The 20,560-nt window shown below is 37.3% G+C and overlaps 1 protein-coding gene across 4 annotated transcripts in view; it reads left to right on the forward strand.

The window, feature by feature from the left end:
* The first annotated feature begins 1,245 nt into the window (after positions 1-1,245).
* TTLL11 (tubulin tyrosine ligase like 11) overlaps positions 1,246-20,560 on the forward strand; it is a 301,263-nt gene continuing 281,948 nt past the window's right edge. For 3 of the 4 annotated variants that reach the window (XR_012473656.1, XM_074211653.1, XM_074211655.1), the window contains exon 1: positions 1,246-1,784. Coding sequence is in view for 3 of the 4 variants with exons in the window: in XM_074211653.1 (XP_074067754.1) it covers positions 1,365-1,784 (420 nt within the window). In the remaining variant the exon portion in view is untranslated. The remainder of the gene's footprint in view (positions 1,785-20,560) is intronic. The other variant, XM_074211654.1, reaches the window with a different exon arrangement.

Here is a 20,560-nt window from a genome sequence, read left to right on the forward strand (position 1 = left end):
GTAAAGATGAAATTCAGCATGTGAAATTGTGCTGAGTTTGGAATCAGAGGACCCGTTTAAATTTCAGCATACTAAGTCATGTGACTAACTATTATCACCCCTGATTCTCAGGCTCTTCACTTCTCCTCACTTCTTCACCTCTAAGATTACTTCCATCTTTGATCATTATTTTCCTAAGTATCTACTAGGCACTACCCTAGGTATTATATTATATATTAATACTAGGTATTATTATAAAGTAATGAAAGGGAAAAGTAAAAGTAAAATGATAGCTAACACTTACAGAACACCTAGTATTTGCTAATCACTTTACAACTATTACTCATTTGATCCTCACAACAGTCCTGGGAGGTAGGTGTTGTTATTTTGCAGTTGAGGAAAGGAAGGCAGACTGTGATCCAGTCACTTGCCAGGTATGAGACCGGATTTGAGCTCAAGTATTTCTGACTCCAGGTTGTGCGCTCTGCCCTCTGAGACCTGATCTTATTTTCTTAGGTTTTTGTAAGGCAATGGGGTTAAGTGGCTTGCCCAAGGCCACACAGCTAGGCAATTATTAAGCATCTGAGGTCACATTTGAACTCAGGTCCTCCTGACTCCAGGGCCGGTGCTCTATCCACTGCGCCACCTAGCCGCCCCGACCTGATCTTGTTAAAGTGAACTTGGAGCCCAAAGATAGGCCTCGGAGTCAGGAGGAGGGGAGTTCGAATCGTGACCTTGGGCAAGTCACTTCACCCTGCTTGCCTGGCATCCGGGGCCATCTCCAGCCGTCCTGATCCGCATCTGGCCACTGGCCCCAGATGGCTCTGGAGGAGAAAGTGAGGCTGTGACTCCGCACATCCCCCCCCCCCCCCCCCCCCCAAGCATGTCCTGGTCTTCTTCGAGAATGAACACCATCGTTTCCTAATTCTCCTCGCACCGTGCACCTGCCTCTCTCCGTTACCTTGGGACGCGGGGGCAAGCTGGGAATGCAATGGAAGCATCCCGGAGCGTAAAAGAGAAGCAGCGAGGGGAGCAAGACGGGGAAAGAGAGGGGGCAGAAAGGCTACCCAGGGGGGCAAGCAGCGGCGGCGGGGAGGGCAGGGGGGAATGGGGACGGCTTTGAGCCCCCCGGGCCGGCGGGCGCGGGCTCCGAGCCTCTGTGACAGGCCGGCCACGTGACCGGGCGCTTCCTATGAGGTCTCCGGGGCTGGGCTCCCGATTGTCCCTTCTCGCGCCCCGTCCCAAGGCGGCCCCGGTTGTCAACCAGAGGCGATCATGGCAACCGGCCGGGCCGGAGCGCAGGCGGCCGGAGCTGCTGGGCCGGCGGCGGCTGCGGGCGGGCGCGGGGCTCCGCGGGGAGGGCGGGGGCCGGGACACTGAGCGCCATGGAGCTGCCGGCCGGGGACGGGGAGCCCCTCCGGCAGGCGGACCCCGAGCCCGGGGCCGAGCAGAGCGGGCGGCGGCCCGAGCCCGGGGCCGAGCCCGAGCGCCAGCCCGAGTCCAAGCGCGAGCCCGAGCCCGACTCCAAAAGGCCCGCCAAGGCCGAGGTCCAGGTCCCGGTCCCCTCCGCGGGCCCCGGGGGAGCCTCCCGGCCGGCCGCGCCGGGCGACGTCAGCGCCCAGGAACGCCGCCCCCGCCCTGCCGCCCGGACCCGGACCAAGCCCAAGGGCAAGAAGGCGGCCGGACTGCGCGGCCCCGACGAGTCCCGCGGCCGCGGGCTCCTCACCGTCACCGTGGACAGCTCCAAGGCCAGGACCTCGCTGGAAGCCCTCAAGATCAGCCTCAGGCAGCTCAAGTGGAGGGAGGTGAGCCCCGCGGCCCGGACCGGGCGAGCTGCTCCCGAGGACCCGGCCCCGCCCACACAGCCCCGGGGCTCCCCAACTCGGGACCCACCTCCCGACCTTGGCAGGGTCGCAGGCAGCCGAGTCGCGCCACCTCCCTGGGCTCTTTTAAGGAAAGCGGGCTGAGGGGAGGGAGGGCTGGAGGAAGTCCTTCCTGGAGCTGTAGTCCTCCAAACACCGGTTTTCTTGGGGCTCTTTCAATTCCGACTCCAAACTTTCTAAGGATGATTTTCAACCGCGATACCAGGAAAGGGAGGTTAAGTGACTGACTGGGCTAATGACCTCATTTTACAGATGAGCAAACCGAGACCCAAAGATATCTTAAGTGACTTACAGAGCAAGGGAGTGTGAGCTCAGTCCTAAAATCAGTTCCTTCCTTTATAGCATGATGCATTATTTTCTCACTCTGGTGTTTTATGAACTATGGACTCACTCATTCTCTGATTTCCAGTTGAAAAATGATTTGCTTTAGTTATAAACCCTTATTGTGTGCCTACTTTGAGGAAGACATTGTGTCATGTATAGTGGTGATGGGAGAAGGGCCAGTGATCTTGGAAATTTAGATCCTGCTCCCAAGGAGCTTACAATTTAATGGATGATAGTCTGAAAAGCCTCTTCCAGCTTTCATATTCTCAGGTTCTAACTCTTCGCTGGATGTGGGTAGTAGAAGGGGTATCAGTGTTCCAGGTAGGCATTCAGTTTTATCTTGGTGCTAGAACGTCGTAGTGTTTGTTCATTTCAGGTGAAGTAGTTTTTGGGTGGTATAGTGGAAAGAGCATTAAACTTAGAGATTTTTGTTTAAATTTCAACTCCTTTCCTTTCTATTTCTGATTTTGTACAAGTCAGCCTCTTTTCTCTGCGTCTTAAATACCTCCTCTTTAAAATGAAGTGAATTTTAAAGTCCTTTTCAGTTTATAAGTATTATGATCCCAGGCACAGGAGGTGAATGGTTATCAAGCTGTACAACTAAGACTGAAGGTTAAGAAACACCATCTAAATCATAAATAAAGATTGTGCTTCTTTAATGGAGTTTTATGTTCCTTAAAGATGCTGCCTGGGGCCAACAAAACAAGTAATTTTATGTAGAGTAAGATATTTTCAGACCTGGCCTATGTGGTACTGCTACCAGGTCTCAAAGTATGATTGTAATTTGTTTTGCCATGTAAAATTGTTACAAGGGTTTTTTTTTTTCTTATTTCAATGGGGAAAGGGTGAGAAGGAAGAGTAGGACATAAGAAAATAAGGTCATTGAAGACTTTAAAAAAATGAACAAATGAGAGCAGAAGGAATTCCAAAAAACGATGGCAATGATTTAAAAGTTATATTTTAAAGCTGTTACATTTAAAAATAAAAGAAAATAACATGATAGTGATTTAGTGTTTTATGTACAGTCCTTTTTCTTTTGTAATACATATATGGAAGCACTCGTTTTATTTAATATTACCTAAGTTTAAAATAATAAAAACAAGTAATTTTAATTAGCTACCAGTCAAGTTCAATGCCAGATTTATTTAGTAGAGCAACCATAGTTCTAGGTATATATGATTGAACTTGGGGAACTCTGCCAAAGGTTCATCTTGTGTAGATATGTGTAGATTCATCTTTCTTTTCCCACTCTTCTTTTCACAAAGAAGGTTGAGTCAACTCACAGATAATTCCATTTTATATAATATCCAATTAACTATTGGGATCTGATTTGACTCTTTCTTTCCCATGTATTGCTATTTTACTTTCACTTCAGCAAGAATATCTGACTAAGGGGTGGCCAGGTGGCGTAGTGGATAAAGCACCGGCCCTGGAGTCAGGAGTACCTAGGTTCAAATCCGCTCTCAGACGCTTAATAATCACCTAGCTGTGTGGTCTTGGGCAAGCCACTTAACCCCGTTTGCCTTACAAAAATGTAAAAAAAAAAAGAATACCTGACTAAATAAGACTAGGGAGCCAAAAGATCACAAATTTAGCAAAACAATGTCAAAATTTAAATCATTGCATTTGAAAAATGAAGAGCTGCAATCTCCTTTTCCTCCTTTGTTATGACTTGATAGAATATGGAGACTGAAGACAGGAGTGTAGTGTTATTACTTAAGTATTCATTAGGAAGGCTCAATATTCATTGAAAAGTGTCTAGTTTTATAAAAATAATTTAAAAAACTTTTTATTAGTCAATATGACAAAAAAATTTCCACTTAAATATAAAGAAAAAGGAACAGTAAGAGAGAATAGGAGAGGGAGGATTTAAAAAAAAATTTTTTTTAGGTTTTTAATGGGGTTAAGTGGCTTGCCCAAGGCCACACAGCTAGGTGATTATTAAGTGTCTGAGGCTGAATTTGAACTCAGGTACTCCTGACTCCAGGGCTGGTGCTCTATCCACTATGTCACCTAGCCACCCCTGAAAAGGGAGAATATTGAACAAAAATGAAGGCATTTCAAACATACCCTTTAACAAATGACAGATCTGAGGTAACAACAAGGGAAGTTACTAGCTAAAAGCCAGAGTCTATAGTTATTGGAACCAGTTGTTATGCCTAAATCAATTATTTAATTCAATTCAATAAATATTTATTAAATTGTGGAATTATAAAAAGTATCAAACAATAGAATAATCGTTGACCTCAAGAAACTTATATTCTTCTATAGACAAAAAAGAACAATTTGGCTAGGAAAACTTAAAATATTACATATTATTTGTATTAATTTGTATTAATGCCAATGTATTCTTGTTGAATGAGAAAACATTTGGTTCTAGTTGATATTTGAGTTATGTCTTGCTAGCCAGAGATTAGTTATTTATGGATTTTATTAGTCACGTAGCTTAGCTTTCCCTGAATTTTAGTGACTTTGACATAATGTGCTTACTCTTTTTTTTTAAAAAAAAGTATGATTTAAAACTCAATTTACACCCTTTTTATACTTTATCATCCACTTCAGTAGGTATTTTATATACTTTAATGCCCCCCAGCTCCTGAAATTCTTTTTCCATATGTTAATCATGACTGATCCTTAACATAAAGTCAATAAATGCTACAATTTTGAATAATGATATTTTGTGTAATAACTTTATCATCTGTACTAATTTCTTGAATGGTTAGCATTTTAATCTGAATATAGGCTTCCTTCCTATCCTCTGGACCTTGCTTGAATAAAATAGGAATGGTCTTTTTCAATATATACCTATATTTTTTCCTTCCTAAAAATGTCATTTTAATTAATGAAGACTAGTTTGAAGTTGGTCTATCTTTAAATGCTGAGGTTAGTACCTCAGTCAGTCAATAGACAATTATTAAACATTTATTATGTGCTAAGCACTGGGTATACACAAAAGAGACAAGAGACAGATCCAGCCCTCCAGGCAGACTAATGGAAGAAAACAATCAAATATATACAAACAAATTATAAATAGGATAACCAGGAAATTAATAGAGGGGAAAGTGCTAGAATTAAGAGGGATTTGGAAAGACTTCTTGTACAAGATTGGATTTTACTTGGGTCTTGAAGAAAACCAGGGTGCAGGATTGAAAAGGGAGAAAATTTCAGGCTTGGGGCACAGCTGGAGAAAATGCCCAGAGCTGAGAGATAGAGTGACATGTGTGAGAAATAGCCAGGAGGCCAGTGTCACTGGATCAAAAAGTACCTAGTAGGGAACAAGGTATGAGAAGAGGGAAGGGTAGGAAGAAGCTAGATTTTTGAAGCACTTTGAAAGTCAATTGGAGGACTTTGTATTTTATTTTGGAAACAATAGGGAAACACTGTAGATTATTGATATGATCAGTCATACGTTTTAGGAAAATAAATTTCCTGTCAGGATAGATTGGAGTGGGGAGAGACTTGAGGCAGGCAGACATCTCTCCCCTTACCCCAATCCCCAAACTATTTTTACCAATCCAAACATGAGATAATGAGGATCTGCACTAGGGTGGTGACAATGTCAGGAGAGAGAAAGGAAGCAAACTCAATATCCAAAGGGGAAATTGATAGACCTGGGCAAGAGATTGAATAGTAATGGTGTGGATGAGGTGAGAGACAGTGAGGAGTCACAAAGTACCTAGATTGAGAGTTTGAAGGATTGGGAGAATAGGTTTGCCCTCTACAATAATAATGATAAATTAGAATACATTTTTATTTTATTTATAGTTACCAGTATTTATAGTTTACATGAATTTTTATATATTTATATTAAATAACTATAATATATACTAGAGCTTCTCTGAAAAGGAATTGATATCATACCAAGCCATAATTATAGATTAGAGGATTCTGATTCTGAGTGATTACTGGGAAGTATGATATATTAAAAAAAGTCACTAGAATTTCTGGTTTAAGAGCTATTATTAGGTGGCTATTGTACTTTTCTTTCAGTGTTACTTATTAATTATAAGGGAGGATTGTATCTTGGGGAAATTATTAAGAAGTGACATTAATATTGAAAAAAGGAATATCAATAAAACATTTTTTAAAAAGGCTATTTTTCCAGGATAATGACATTTTGAAAAGGAACTCAACAACATTCCTAAGTTTTTCCTAACAAGACAAATGGCCATTATTATTTATCTACTTTTATTTTATGGAGGGAAGTAGTATACTGTCTGATCCACATGTGCATCTAAGATCATAGGATTTAGAACTGGAAATGACCTTAGAGTTTTTCTAGTTCAGTCTTCCTTCTTTTATAGGACTCAAACAATCATAGTTTAAGTGATTTAAGAAAAGTCACTCAAGTAGCATATTTAGGATTTTAATACAAGTTCTCTTTCTTGAAATTTGTGTTCTTTCCATTGTATTGCTTACTTCCAATTTTCAAGGCTCCATGATTTTCTCTATGTGGGCATTCTAATTTACTAGCATGAATTGTAACCTTGTCACCATCTTTTTGTGAGTTATGGCAAAAAAATGTATCATTCTGCAACAAAACTCTGTCAGCAAACTTAGAGAGATCCACTTATGACAGACACATTCTTTTTCCAGTCCTATATTTAAATCCTTTCTGACTTTGGTAGGACCTATCAAAGCTTGTATGCCATAGACTTCTAGAACCCTGGGTCTATTATGTAACATTATGAGGAGGCATCACAGTAAAATTTTGATGGATGTGCAATAACAAATATGGGTACATAACTATTATGACATAAATAAGAATTGCCAATGTCCAATTAGATGAGACATCTATATCTCTAGTGCTGGAATTCCTTATTGTAATATATGAGATTTTTTTTTTTTTGGTGGGGAAGCACTGACATAAAAGTCCCTCAGGCTTCAAGAGTCTATAGGACTAATAGAAGTTGCAATGTGGCAATTTGGGCTCAATATAAGAAAGAATTTTTTTAAGTTCAAGGCAGTTAAATAGATCATCTCAGAAGGTGTTGAGTACCACATCACTGGAGGCCTTCTCAAGTAGACTTGTTGCCTTTTGTGGTTTGATTCTAGGTGGAATTCAGGCTTCGAGTAGATGGATAAGCTCTGAAGTAATTTCAGTTTCTGAGATCCTTTGAATTTTTGAATCAAGAATTTGTTTGAATGTTATAAAATCCATTGTAGCCAATTGAACATTTTTCATGTTTTGACATTTTAATTACCTTGTGGAATTTTTGTTTCATCTTACCTAAGGATGTCAGTTTTCTCCTGCTTGAATGAACAATTAACCTTATCTCTTGTTTGGTCATACATTTCTTCCCTTTCCTAGATCTGATAGATAGATGACTTCTGCTTCTCCTAATTGGCCTTATTGGTCTAAATCCTGAATCCATTTCAACCTTATTTTGGTATAAGGTGAGATGTGGATCTATGATGAGCTTCTGCCATACTATTTCACAATTTTCCCAGCAGTTTTTGTCAAATAGTGAGATCTTATCCCAGAAGCTAGAGTTTTTGGGTTTTTCAAACAGATTACTGTAGTCCATTACTACTTTTTCTTTTGTACCTAATCTATTCCACTGATCCACTTCTCTGTTTCTTAGCCAATACCAGACTACTCATATCTTCTTAATGGTATTTATTACATATCCTTTATCACTATAGGTGCAGCTTTTCTCCTTTTCCCCTTCCTTGCAAAAGGCAGATAAATAGTAATAGTTCACATTATTTTTAAAAGCTTGTTAAAGGTTTACAAAAAGCTTCACAAACCTGGGAAGTAGATTCTGCAAGTAGGACTTTTGCCATTTGAAATACAAGGAAATGGAGGCTCAACATGATAGAATTATTTTCTAATGCCTTAGTGTTTTCTAATTGCCATTAGTGTTTTATACACTAATCTGTTCTTCAGACTCTCAGTTGAGGACTCTTTTTAGTGTATCACATTGGGTGCTAGGGACTGTGCTACTTTCTTTTTACAAATACTAATTTGATCCTCAAAATAAGTACTATTATTACTATTTTATATTTGAGGAAACCAACCCAGAAATCAAGTGATTTGTCCAGGGTCAAGTTAAAATTCAGAAGTTGTGCTATATACTCTCTAAGGTCCATTTAAGATCTAAATTATATAATGTCATTGTGTTTTTCTAGAAATATCTATTTGTTTTATTGAACTACCACTTACTGTGTTTTCTAGAAATATTTCTATTTGCTTTATTGAAATACCATTGCATAAGCACTCAGAACAATATCTCTTGGTGAGCAGCTTGACTATGCCAAACCATTATACTTCAGGGATCTCCTCCCTTGTTCCCTAGGCTATCTCTTTTTTTTTCTCATTCTGCAAGGAGGATTTTTGTCATTTTTAAATACAAGGAAATGGAGCCTCAACATGGTAGAATGATTTTCTAATGCCATTTTTCTAATTGCCATTAGTGTTTTATACTGTAATCTTTCTCCCTTGCTTCCAACAAATGATAAGTAGAATATATACATATGTGTGTGTGTGTGTGTGTGTGTGTGTGTGTGTGTGTGTGTGTGTGTGATATGATACGATATAGGACCAAAAAAGATTCACAATTGGGCCACACCACTGAAAGAAATATCTCCAAACTACCTGAAAAGTCCTAACATAAATGCTATAGTCATCTCCAAGAAAATGTAATTGAGTTACACAATAAGACTAATTGTTGTGAGGATCAAATGAATATTATTTGTATAAAGTGCTTACTTAGCACAGTATCTGGTACATAATAGATACTGTTCCCTTCCCTCTATCCCCCTCTACACAGATGAGAAAAGTGAGACCCAGAAGAGTGATTTGCCTTTGGTCAGAGGCAGGATTTCAGCCTGGGTTCTTGTGACAAATCTAGTGATGTTTCAACTATACCAAAGTTGCCAAGAACCCATAGTAAGTTTTGGGCTTTTAAACTCTTACAGTAAGCTCCTTTAGTGTTTTTGTGGCTGGCTGATAACTGTCACAATTGGAATTTAACAAAAGGATAAACTGAGACATATCTCCAAGCAAGATAACAATTTCTTAACAAGGACATTCTATTTTTCAATGGCTTGCCTCTATGTCAAAGATCTTGAGCAGAAGAACAATTCCCCTTTTATAGGTATTTGTGACTACAAAACAAAGAACAGGGTAGATGACATCTTGGAATTGAGAACAACATGACTAGTTAAAAAGCTGAGGTGCAGGAAGCAACATGATAAATTTGAAGTTTGGTAATGGAGGGTAGCAATGGCATCACTTCCCCTTCTTCTCTACAATGAGCACTTTTTAGTGCTCATTGTTTGAGTCCAGGTACAAGAGAGTGACCTAGACTTTGACCTATTTTAGAACGATTTTATTTATTTTGAGTTTTGCGATTTTCCCCCCATTCTTGCTCCCCCACCCCCCCACAGAAGGCATTCTGTTAGTCCTTACATTGTATCCATGGTGTACATTGATCTCAGTTGAATGTGATGAGAGAGAAATAATATCCTTAAGGAAGAAAAACAAAGTATAAGAGATAGCAAAATTACATTATAATATAATATAATATAATATAATATAATATAATATAATATAATATAATATAATATAATATAATATAATATAATAAATATAATATAATATAACATAATATAACATAACATAATATAACATAATATAACATAACATAATATAATATAATATAATATAATATAATATAATATAATATAATACAATACAATATAATATAATTTTCTAAATTGAAGTTAATATTCTTTGGTCTTTGTTCAAACTCCACAATTCTTTCTCTGGATACAGATGGTATTCTCTATTGCATATAGTCCAAAATTGTCCCTGGTTGTTGCACTGATGGAATGAGTAAGTGACTTAGACTTTTAGACAGCAAACCAGACATCCTTTAAGGGATAGCTTGTTGGTGTAAAGATAATAGGTCCAACCCCCTTATTTTCACACACATTCTGCAAGGTCATTTAAATTTCTTAAAGCAAGAAGAATTGAATTTTAAAACTTAACCCATTATAGGCCAACTGAACTCTGAACTATGTTCAAAGACAAAGAACCATGACTTAAAGAATTATAGGAGCCTGGCTAAGATGGCGGAGAGAAGACAGGCACAGTTCTAAAGTCTCCTAATCTCTTCCCTATCTACCACATGAAACAAACCTCTTAAAAGAAATCCAACCCACAAAACCCAGAAAGAAAATCCAGGAGAAAGAACATCTACTTCAGGATTTGTCTCCCACAGCAGCTTTGGTGGAATTTGGGAGAGTGAGTCTGGGCTCAAAGAGAGAATCAGCCCTGGATCAGCCAGATTAACAGATGAATTGGAACCAGGAGTCTGAGAGCCTGAGAACCAGACCTGTTGGATCAGTGGTGGGGCTGGACGACAGGGGCTTGGGTCGGCTGGGGAGCTGAGGTGCTGGTGTTGGTGCTGTCCCCCGGGAGCAGAGCGACAGGGCTGGGGGGAGAGTTCTGGTGCAGGAGAGATGCAGACACCATCCTGGGCTCCTCTGGTCCCATTACAACTCAGACCTCCTTCCAAACAAACAAATGCAAACTACTTCTGCCTCAGGCCCAGGTGTGTGAGCAGAAGAACCAGCCCAGCTGAGGAATGACCTCAGGCCAGGGTAAAGCCCACCATTGATTGAAGGCAAAAAGAATTCAATAGCTCCAACCTCTCCCTTCAAGAAAAGGGAGAAGGCCTCAATCAAGGTCACAGACACTCCAGAGAAATCAACCAGCACCTCCTACTGGCCAGCCAGAGAAAATGCACTCATTGAGTAAAGCCTTTAGTGATCCCAAGCCCTGGTGAACCAGCCCGCCCAACTCAAGGTCTTAGCAAAATGAAGAAGGGTCAGCAGAAAGGTGGATCCATAGAAAAACTCCTGGAAGGGAAAGACCCTAACTCAGAGAGACCTGGAATCTCTAAGGAGAATACAATCTGGTCTCCAGCACAGAAAGACTTCCTTGAAAAAATAAGGAAGGAGCTTAAAAATTGGGGAGAGACAATTAATACCTTGCAACAAGAAAACAAAACCTTATAAAGTACAATTGGACAAATACAAAAGGAGAATAATTCTCTCAGATCCTCAAATGAGCAAATGCAAAAAGAAATTAATTCTCTCAAAGCCTCAACTGGTCAAATGGAAAGCTCTTTCAAAAGTAGAATTGACCAATTGGAAAAGGAGTTGCAAAAGGATAATGAAAAAAACTCCTCCCCTCCAAAAAGAATGGAGTCTACAGAAACTAATGACTCCATGAGACAGCAAGAGTCAGTTAAACAAAATAAAAAAATAGAAAAAATAGAAGCAAATGTAAAATACCTCATCAACAAAACCACTGACCTCGAGAATAGATTGAGAAGGGGCAACCTGAAAATTATAGGACTTCCTGAAAACATTGAAGAGAAAAAAAGCCTGGACTTAATATTACAGGATCTAGTGATGGAAAACTGCCCTGATATCATGGAATTGGAGGGCAAAGTAGTTATTGAAAGAGTACATTGATCCACACCAGAAAAAGATCTTAAAATGAAAACACCAAAGAATTTGTGGCCAAACTCCAGAACTATCAGATAAAAGAGAAAATCCTGCAAGCAGCCAGAAAGAAACAATTTAAATATCAAGGAGACACAGTAAGGATCACGCAGGACCTGGCTGCATCAACATTAAGGGATCGAAGGGCCTGGAATGAGATATTTCGAAGAGCAAGGGAGCTTGGAATGCAGCAAAGAATCTACTTTCCCACAAAGTTGAGCCTTCTCTTCCAGGGAAAAAGATGGACATTTAACAAAATGGAAGAATTCCAAAAAATTCTGATGAAAATACCAGAGCTAAACAGAAAATTTGAACATCAAACAGGAGGTTCAAGAGACACATGAAAAAGATAAACAAAGGGGGGGGCGGTAAAAGGAAAAAAATGCAATCCAGTAAGTTGAAACTGGCTATATCCCAGCATGGGGAGAAAAAAGACTCTCATAAATCTTGGGAATTGTAACTCTAACAGAGAGAATACACCTACCCAGAAATGATGGACATTCATGACCTATCCATGAGACTGCTATCTAATGGGATGTAACTGGCTTTAACCCCACTTGGGAGAAAGACTCTAACAACTCTCAGGAATTTTGATTCTGTTTGATAGAATATACTGAACAAGAAGGGACAGACGCTCAGAATTTTCTATGACTTAGATAGAATGATCTAAAATACACTACCTCGTTAAAAGGGGGACAGGAAAGAGATGGGAGGAGGGAGGGGATTGAATGGGTAAATCTCATTACACTAAGAGGTACAGAAAACCTATGGTTAAATAGAAGGGAAGAAGGGAGCAGAGGAGAAACACCTGAATCTTCTTCTCATCAGACTTGGCTTAAAGTCAACCTACACATACTCAGTTAACTTATAAAACATGTAACCTTTCCAATATTAAAGGGGAAAAGGGGAGGGGGGACAGAGAAAGGGAAGGGGAGTGGGGGGGAAAGGGGGAAATAACAAAAGGAAGGGAAGGGAAAAGGGGAAAAGGGAAAGGGGAAAGAAAGGGGAGGGTGTGATATAGGGGGGAAAACACTGAAGGGGGTGGTATTCAGAAACAAAATACTGGGGAATATGGATAAAGGGGGGAAGGGGGAAATACAAACAGAGGGAAGATAGAATGGAGGGCAATAAAGAATTAGTAATCATAACCTTGAATGTGAATGGAATGAACTCTCCCTTAAAACAGAAGTAAATAGCAGAGTGGATTAAAAACCAGAATCCTACAATATGCTGCTTACAAGAAACTCATTTGAAGCAGAGAGATACATATACAGTAAAGGTAAAAGGTTGGAGCAAAATATATTTTGCTTCAGGTGAAGTAAAAAAATCAGCGGTAGCAATCCTTATCTCAGACAAAGCAGCAGCAAAAATAGATAGTGTAAAAAGAGATAAGAAACTTTATTCTCCTAAAAGGTACCATAGACAATAAAGTCATTTCAATATTGAATATATATGCACCCAGTGGGACAGCACCCAAATTCTTAGAGGAGAAGCTGAAAGAACTACAGGAAGACATAGACAGCAAAATTCTACTAGTGGGAGACCTCAACCTCCCACTCTCAGATCTAGATAAATCAAATCATAAAATAAACAAGAAAGAAGTTAAGGAGGTAAAGAGATTGTTAGAAAAATTAGATATGGTAGACTTATGGAGGAAACTGAATGGGGATAGAAAGGAATATACCTTTTTCTCTGCAGTACATGGAACTTATACAAAAATTGACCATGTACTAGGACATAAAAACCTAATGATCAACTGCAGAAAGGCAGAAATAGTGAATACATCTTTCTCAGATCACAATGCAATAAAAGTCATATGCAATACTGGGCCAAGGAGATAAAGACCCAGAACAAATTGGAAACTGAATAACCTCATTTTAAAAAATGAGTGGACCAAAAAACAAATTATAGAAAAATATTAACCATTTTATCCTAGATAATGATAATAATGAAACAACATACCAAAACCTATGGGATTCATTCAAAGCAACTCTCAGGGAATATATTATAGCCCTAAATGCCTACATGAATAAATTGGAGAAAGAGGAAATCAATGAACTAAACATGCAACTAAAAAAAATTAGAGAAAGAACAAATCAAAAATCCCCAATTAAATACCAAATTAGCAATTCTAAAAATTAAAGGAGAAATCAATAAAATCAAAAGCAAAAAAACTATTAAATTAATAAATAAAACCAAAATTTGGTATTATGAAAAAATCAATAAAATTGATAAACCTTTGGTCAATTTGATTAAAAAAAGAAGAAAACCAAATTGCTAGTATCATAAATGAAAAAGGTGAACTCACCACCAATGAGGAGAAAATTGAAGTCATAATTCAAAATTATTTTGCCCAACTCTATGCCAATAAATTTGATAATCTAAGTGAAATGGATGAATATTTACAAAAATATACGTTACCCAGGTTAAATGAAGATGAGATTAAATACCTAAACAACCCTATCTCAGAAAAAGACATTCAACAAGCCATTATTGAACTCCCTAAAAAAAAAAATCTCCAGGGCCTGATGGATTCACAAGTGAATTCTACCAAACATTTACAGAACAATTGGTTCCAATCCTATATAAACTCTTTGGAAAAATAGGGAAAGATGGAACTCTGCCTAACTCTTTCTATGAAACCAATATGGTACTGTTACCTAAACCAGGAAGAGTTAAAACAGACCTATTTCCCTGATGAATATAGATGCAAAAATCCTAAACAAAATCTTAGCAAAATGATTACAAGTCATCACTAGCATAATACATCATGATCAAGTAGGATTTATTCCAGGAATGCAGGGTTGGTTCAATATTAGGAAAACTGTTAGTATACTCAATTATATCAACAACAAACCTATCAGAAATCATATGATCATATCAATAGATGCTGAAAAAGCTTTTGACAAAATACAGCATCCATTCCTATTGAAAACACTAGAGAGTGTAGGAATAAATGGACTGTTCCTTAAAATAATTAGCAGTATCTATTTGAAACCATCAACAAGCATTATATTCAATGGGGAGAGGCTAGAGGCACTCCCAATAAGATCAGGGGTGAAACAAGGGTGCCCATTATCACCACTACTATTCAATATTATATTAGAAATGTTAGCATCAGCAATTAGAGAAGAAAATTAAATCGAAGGAATTAGAATTGGGAAGGAAGAGACAAAACTCTCACTTTTTTGCAGATGACATGATGGCCTACCTAGAGAATCCCAAGAAATCATCCAAAAAACTACTGGAAACAATTAGCAATTTTAGCAAAGTTGCAGGTTATAAAATAAACCCTCATAAATCCTCAACTTTTCTATATATGACTAGCAAGAAACAGCAGGAAGAGCTAGAAAGAGAAATCCCATTCAAAGTAACCTCAGACAATATAAAATATTTGGAAGTCTATTTGCCAAGACAGATTCAGAATCTTTTTGAAAACAATTATTAAAAACTTCTCACACAAATTAAGTCAGATTTCAATAACCAGGCAAATATCGGCTGCTCATGGATAGGTAGAGCTAATATAAAAATGACAATTCTACCAAAACTAAACTATCTTTTTAGTGCCCTACCAATCAAAATTCCAAAAAAAATTACTTTAATGAGTTAGAAAAAAATTCTAAGTAAATTCATATGGAGAAAAAAAGTCAAGAATTGCCAGGAGGTTAATGAAAAAAGTGCAAAAGTAGGTGGCTTAGCCCTACCTGATCTAAAATTTTATTATAAAGCATCAGTCATCAAAACTGTTTGGTATTGGCTAAGAAATAAAGTGGTTGACCAGTGGAATAGGTGTAAAGCAGGAGATGATTATAGTAATCTGCTGTTTGATAAACCCCAAGAGTCCAGCCATTGGGATAAAAACTCCCTCTTTGATAAAAACTGCTGGGATAATTGGAAGTTAGTATTGAAGAAACAGATTAGACCAACACCTAACACCCTTTACCAAGATAAGATCCAAATGGTTACAGGACTTAGACATAAAAAACAATAAGCAAATTAGAGGATCAAGGACTAGTCTACCTGTCAGATCTATGGAAAGGGGATCAGTTTATGTCTAAGGAAGAGTTGGAGAACATCACCAAAAACCAATTAGATGATTTCGATTACATTAAATTAAAAAGCTTTTGCACAGATAAAACCACTGTAACCAAGATCAAAAGAAATGCAGTAAATTGGGAAACAATCTTTACAACTAATGATTCTGACAAAGGACTCATTTCTAGAATATACAGAGAACTGAGTCATATTTTTAAAACAAAAAGCCATTCCCCAATTGACAAATGGTCAAAGGATATGCAAAGGCAATTTACAGATGAGGAGATCAAAGCAATCCATAGCCATATGAAAAAAATGCTCTAAATCATTAATTATTAGAGAAATGCAAATTAAAGTTTCTCTGAGGTACCACCTCACACCTCTCAGATTGACCAGTATGACCAGGAAGGATAATGATCATTGTTGGGAAATCTGGGACACTATTATATTGTTGGTAGAGCTGTGAACTCATCCAACCCTTCTGGAGAGCTATTTGGAACTATGCCCAGAGTTGCAACAAAAATGTACATACCCTTTGACCCAGCAATACCACTACTGGGTCTATACCCTGAAGAGTTGAGGAGAAAGGGTAAAAACATTACTTGTACAAAAATATTTATAGCACCCCTGTTTGTGGTGGCAAAGAATTGGAAATCAATAAATGTCCTTCAATTGGGGAATGGCTTAGCAAACTGTGGTTTATGTATGTTGTGGAACACTATTGTTCTATTAGAAACCAGGAGGGATGGGATTTCAGGGAAGCCTGCAGGGATTTGCATGAACTGATGCTGAGTGAGATGAGCAGAACCAGAAAAAACACTGTACACCCTAACAGCAACATGGGAGTGATGTTCAACCTTGAAGGACTTGCTCATTCCATCAGTGCAACAATCGAGAACAATTTTGAGCTGTCTGCAAAGGAGAGTGCCATCTGTGTCCAGATAAGGAGCTGTGGAGTTTGAACAAAGTGCAGGGACTATTCCCTTTAATTGAGAAAAAACCAGATATCTTATTGTCTGATCTTGTTGCCTCTTAGATTTCTCTTGTCTTCTGATTTCTCTCTCATCACACCCAATTTGGATCAAGGTACAACATGGAAACAAAGACTGACACAGTGCTTTCCATGGCGGGGTAGGGGGAGGGAAGCAAGATTGGGGGGAAAATTGTAAAACTCACATAATATCTTTAATAAAAATAAATTAAAAAAGAATTATATAACAAAAGCAGTTAAAGGACAAAATCAATTAATTGTATTTAGTATCAACAAGAAAATGATACAGGACAAATCTTAATCTCAAACCTATTTCTGAATAGTAGAAAACAGAGAAGCAACTGTGGTAGAGTGATAAAGGGGATGATGGAATGGAAAGAAAAATGGGAATATGCATATATTAAGTGCTTACTAAGCACTTTATAAATACTATTTAATTTAAATATCTTCAGGTATTTCTCTTTCGGGGGTTATTATTATCTCTATTTTATTGACAAGGAAACTGAAGCAGAGAGAGGTTAAAAACTTGCTCAGGGTCACACAGCTTGAAAGTATTCTTTGAACTTGGATTTGAACTCGTTTTCCTGATTCTGAGTTCAGGCCACTAATCCTAGCTGCCTCACAGAACTGCATAATTGGAAGAGACTTCAGAAGTTTTCTAGTCCAAATTGTACCTGATTGATTACCATCTCAGGAGGGGAGAGAAGAGGGATAGAGTCTGATACTCAAAACTTGAAATATAACTGTTTAAAAAATGAAAAAAAAGTAGAATGACCTGCCTCAAGCATAATTTCTTCCCTTCATTGAAGGTCTTCAAGCAAAAGGTTTCCTTTCAAGCATCTCATTGAGAAGGAACCCTTTCAGAGTAGACCACCTTCTTTATTACATTTTCCCATTTTTTCCCCCTTGATATTCTCTCAAGCTTTTGTTCTTCCAGATAAATTTTGTTATTATTTTTATAGCTCTATAAAGTATTTTTAAAGGTTTTTGCAAGGCAAATGGGGTTAAGTGGCTTGCCCCAAGTCACACAGCTAGGTAATTATCAAGTGTCTGAGGCTGGATTTGAACTCAGGTATTCCTGACTCTAGGGTTGGTGCTCTATCCACTACACCACCTAGCCACCCCTCTATAAAGTAATTTTTGAAAGTTTGATTGATATGGCACTCAATAAATTCATTAGTTTAATTAGAATTGTCATTTTTATTATATTGAGTCAGTCTTCCTATGAGTAATTAATATTTTTCCAATTGTTTAGACCTGATTTTATTTGTATGAAAAGGGGTTTTGTAGTTGTGTTCATATAGCTCCTTGTTTTCTTGGCAGATAGATTCCCAGGTATTTTATGTTATCTACACTTATTTCAAATAGAATTTCTCTATATCTTGATGCTGACCTTTGTTGATAATATATAGAGGAACTGATGATTTATGTGCATTTATTTTGTATCCTGTAACTTTGCTAAAGTTGTTAATATTTTCAAGTAGATTTTTAGTTAATTCTCTAGGATTTTGCAGACATACCATCCTATCATTTGCAAAGAGTGACAGTTTTACGTCCTCATTGCCTATTCTAATTCCTTTAATTTCTTTTCCTTTTCTTATTGCTATAGATAACATCTCTAAAACAGTATTAAATAATAGAAGTGATAATGGACATCTATGCTTCACCCCTGATTGTTTTAGGAAAGTTTCTGGCTTATCCCCATTATGGGTAATGCTTGCCAATGTTTTAGATAAATTCTACTTATCATCTTAAAGTAAACTCCATTAATTCCTATATTCCCTAGTGTTCTTAATAGGAATTTTATTTTTAATAGGATATTGATCTTTCTAAGTCTTTTCTGTATCTATTGAGATAATCATATGATTTCTGTTGATTTTTGTTATTGCTGTGGTCAATTATGGTATAGTTTTCCTAATACTGAACCAACCTTGCATTCCTGGCATAAATCCTACTTAGTCATAGTGTATGATCTCTTGTAATTGCTTTAATTGCTGTAATCTCTTTGCTAATATTTTATGTAAATTTTAAATTGATATTTATTAGGGAAATTGAGCTATAATTTTTTCCCCCTGTTTTGGCTCTTCCTGGTTTGAGTATTTAGCACCATATTTGTGTTATAATAGGAATTTGGTAGGACTCCTTCTTTGTCTATTTTTCCAAATAGTTTATATAGTATTGAGATTAACTGTTCTCTAAATGTTTGGTCGAATTTTCTTGTGAATTCATCTGGTTTTGGAAATTTTTTCTTTGGAATTTCATTGATGGCTTGTTCAATTTCTCTTTTCTAAAATGGGTTATTTAAAAGTCTTTTATTTCTCCCTCTATTAATCTGGGTAACTTATATTTTAGTAGATACTCATCAATTTCATGTGGATTGTCAAATTTATTGGCATATAATTGAGCATACAATTTTCTTAATTTCCTTTTTATTTAGTATTGAGTTCACTACTTTCCTTTTTTGTTTTTTTTTGTGATTCAATTAGGGTTAAGTGACTTTCCCAGGGTCACACAACTAGTAAGTGTCAAGTGTCTGAGGCCAGATTTTAAGTATGGTTTTCCCTGTGCTACCTTGTTGCTCCATCATTTTTAATGTTGCTCCTTTCATTTTTAATACTAGTAATTTGGTTTGCTTCTTTCCTTGTAAAAATCAAATTAACCAATAGTTTATCTATTTTATTGGGTTTTTTCATAAAACTAGTTTCTAGTTTTATTTATTAGCTCAATGGTTTTCTTTTACTTTTATTAATCTCTCCTTTGATTTTCAGGATTTCCAATTTTTAGTTTCATTACCTATTTAATTCATTGATCTGCTTTTTCCTCATTTTATTTATGTAGACAATCAGAAATATAAAATTTCCCTTAAGTATCATTTTGACTGTATCCCATAAATTTTGATTTATTTTTCATTTTTGTCATTATCTTTAACAAATTATCAATTGTTTCCATTATTTTTCTTTGAACGCTTGATTCTTAGAATTATATAATTTATTTATTTATTTATTCATTCATTCATTCATTCATTTATTTATTTATTTTTAGTTTTTGCAAGGCAATGGGGTTAAGTGTCTTGCCCAAGGCCACACAGCTAGGTTAATTATTAAGTGTCTGAGGCCAGATTTGGACTCAGGTACTCCTGACTCCAAGGCCAGTGCTCTATCCACTGCGCCCCTATAATTTAATTTCAATTGATTTTTAATTTCTTTTTCCATTGTCAATTATTGAATATATTTTTATTTCATTATGATCTGAAAAGAATCTTTTACTTTTTCTGTTTTTCTGCCTTTGATTGTGAGGTTTTCAATGTCCTAATATATGGTTAATTTTTGTGTAGGTGCCATATGCTGCCAAGAAAAAGTTTTTTCTAGAGATTTATCATATCTAATTTTACAAGAATTTTATTCACCTCCTTAACTTCTTTCTTGTTTATTTTTTTTTGATTACATTTATCTAGTTCTGAGTCAGGAAAGTTGAAGTCCTGCACTAGTATAATTTTATTATCTATTTTTCTCCCTTTTGACTTCTTCAAAAATTTAGATGCAATGCTATTTGGTGCATATATGTGTTGTATTGATATGATTTCACTGTCTGTAGTACCTTTTTTTTAGGTTTTTGCAAGCCAAATGGGGTTAAGTGGCTTGCCCAAGGACACAGAGCTAGGTAATTATTAAGTGTTTGAGACCGGACTTGAACCCAGGTACTCTTGACTCCAAGGCTGGTGCTTTATCCACTATGCCACCTAGCCGCCCCTAAATTTATTTTTTTTAGGGTTTTTTTTGGTAAGGCAAACGGGGTTAAGTGACTTGCCCAAGGCCACACAGCTAGGTAA

The sequence above is a fragment of the Macrotis lagotis genome, chromosome 1 (assembly GCF_037893015.1).
Source record: "Macrotis lagotis isolate mMagLag1 chromosome 1, bilby.v1.9.chrom.fasta, whole genome shotgun sequence".
Lineage (NCBI taxonomy): Eukaryota > Metazoa > Chordata > Mammalia > Peramelemorphia > Peramelidae > Macrotis > Macrotis lagotis.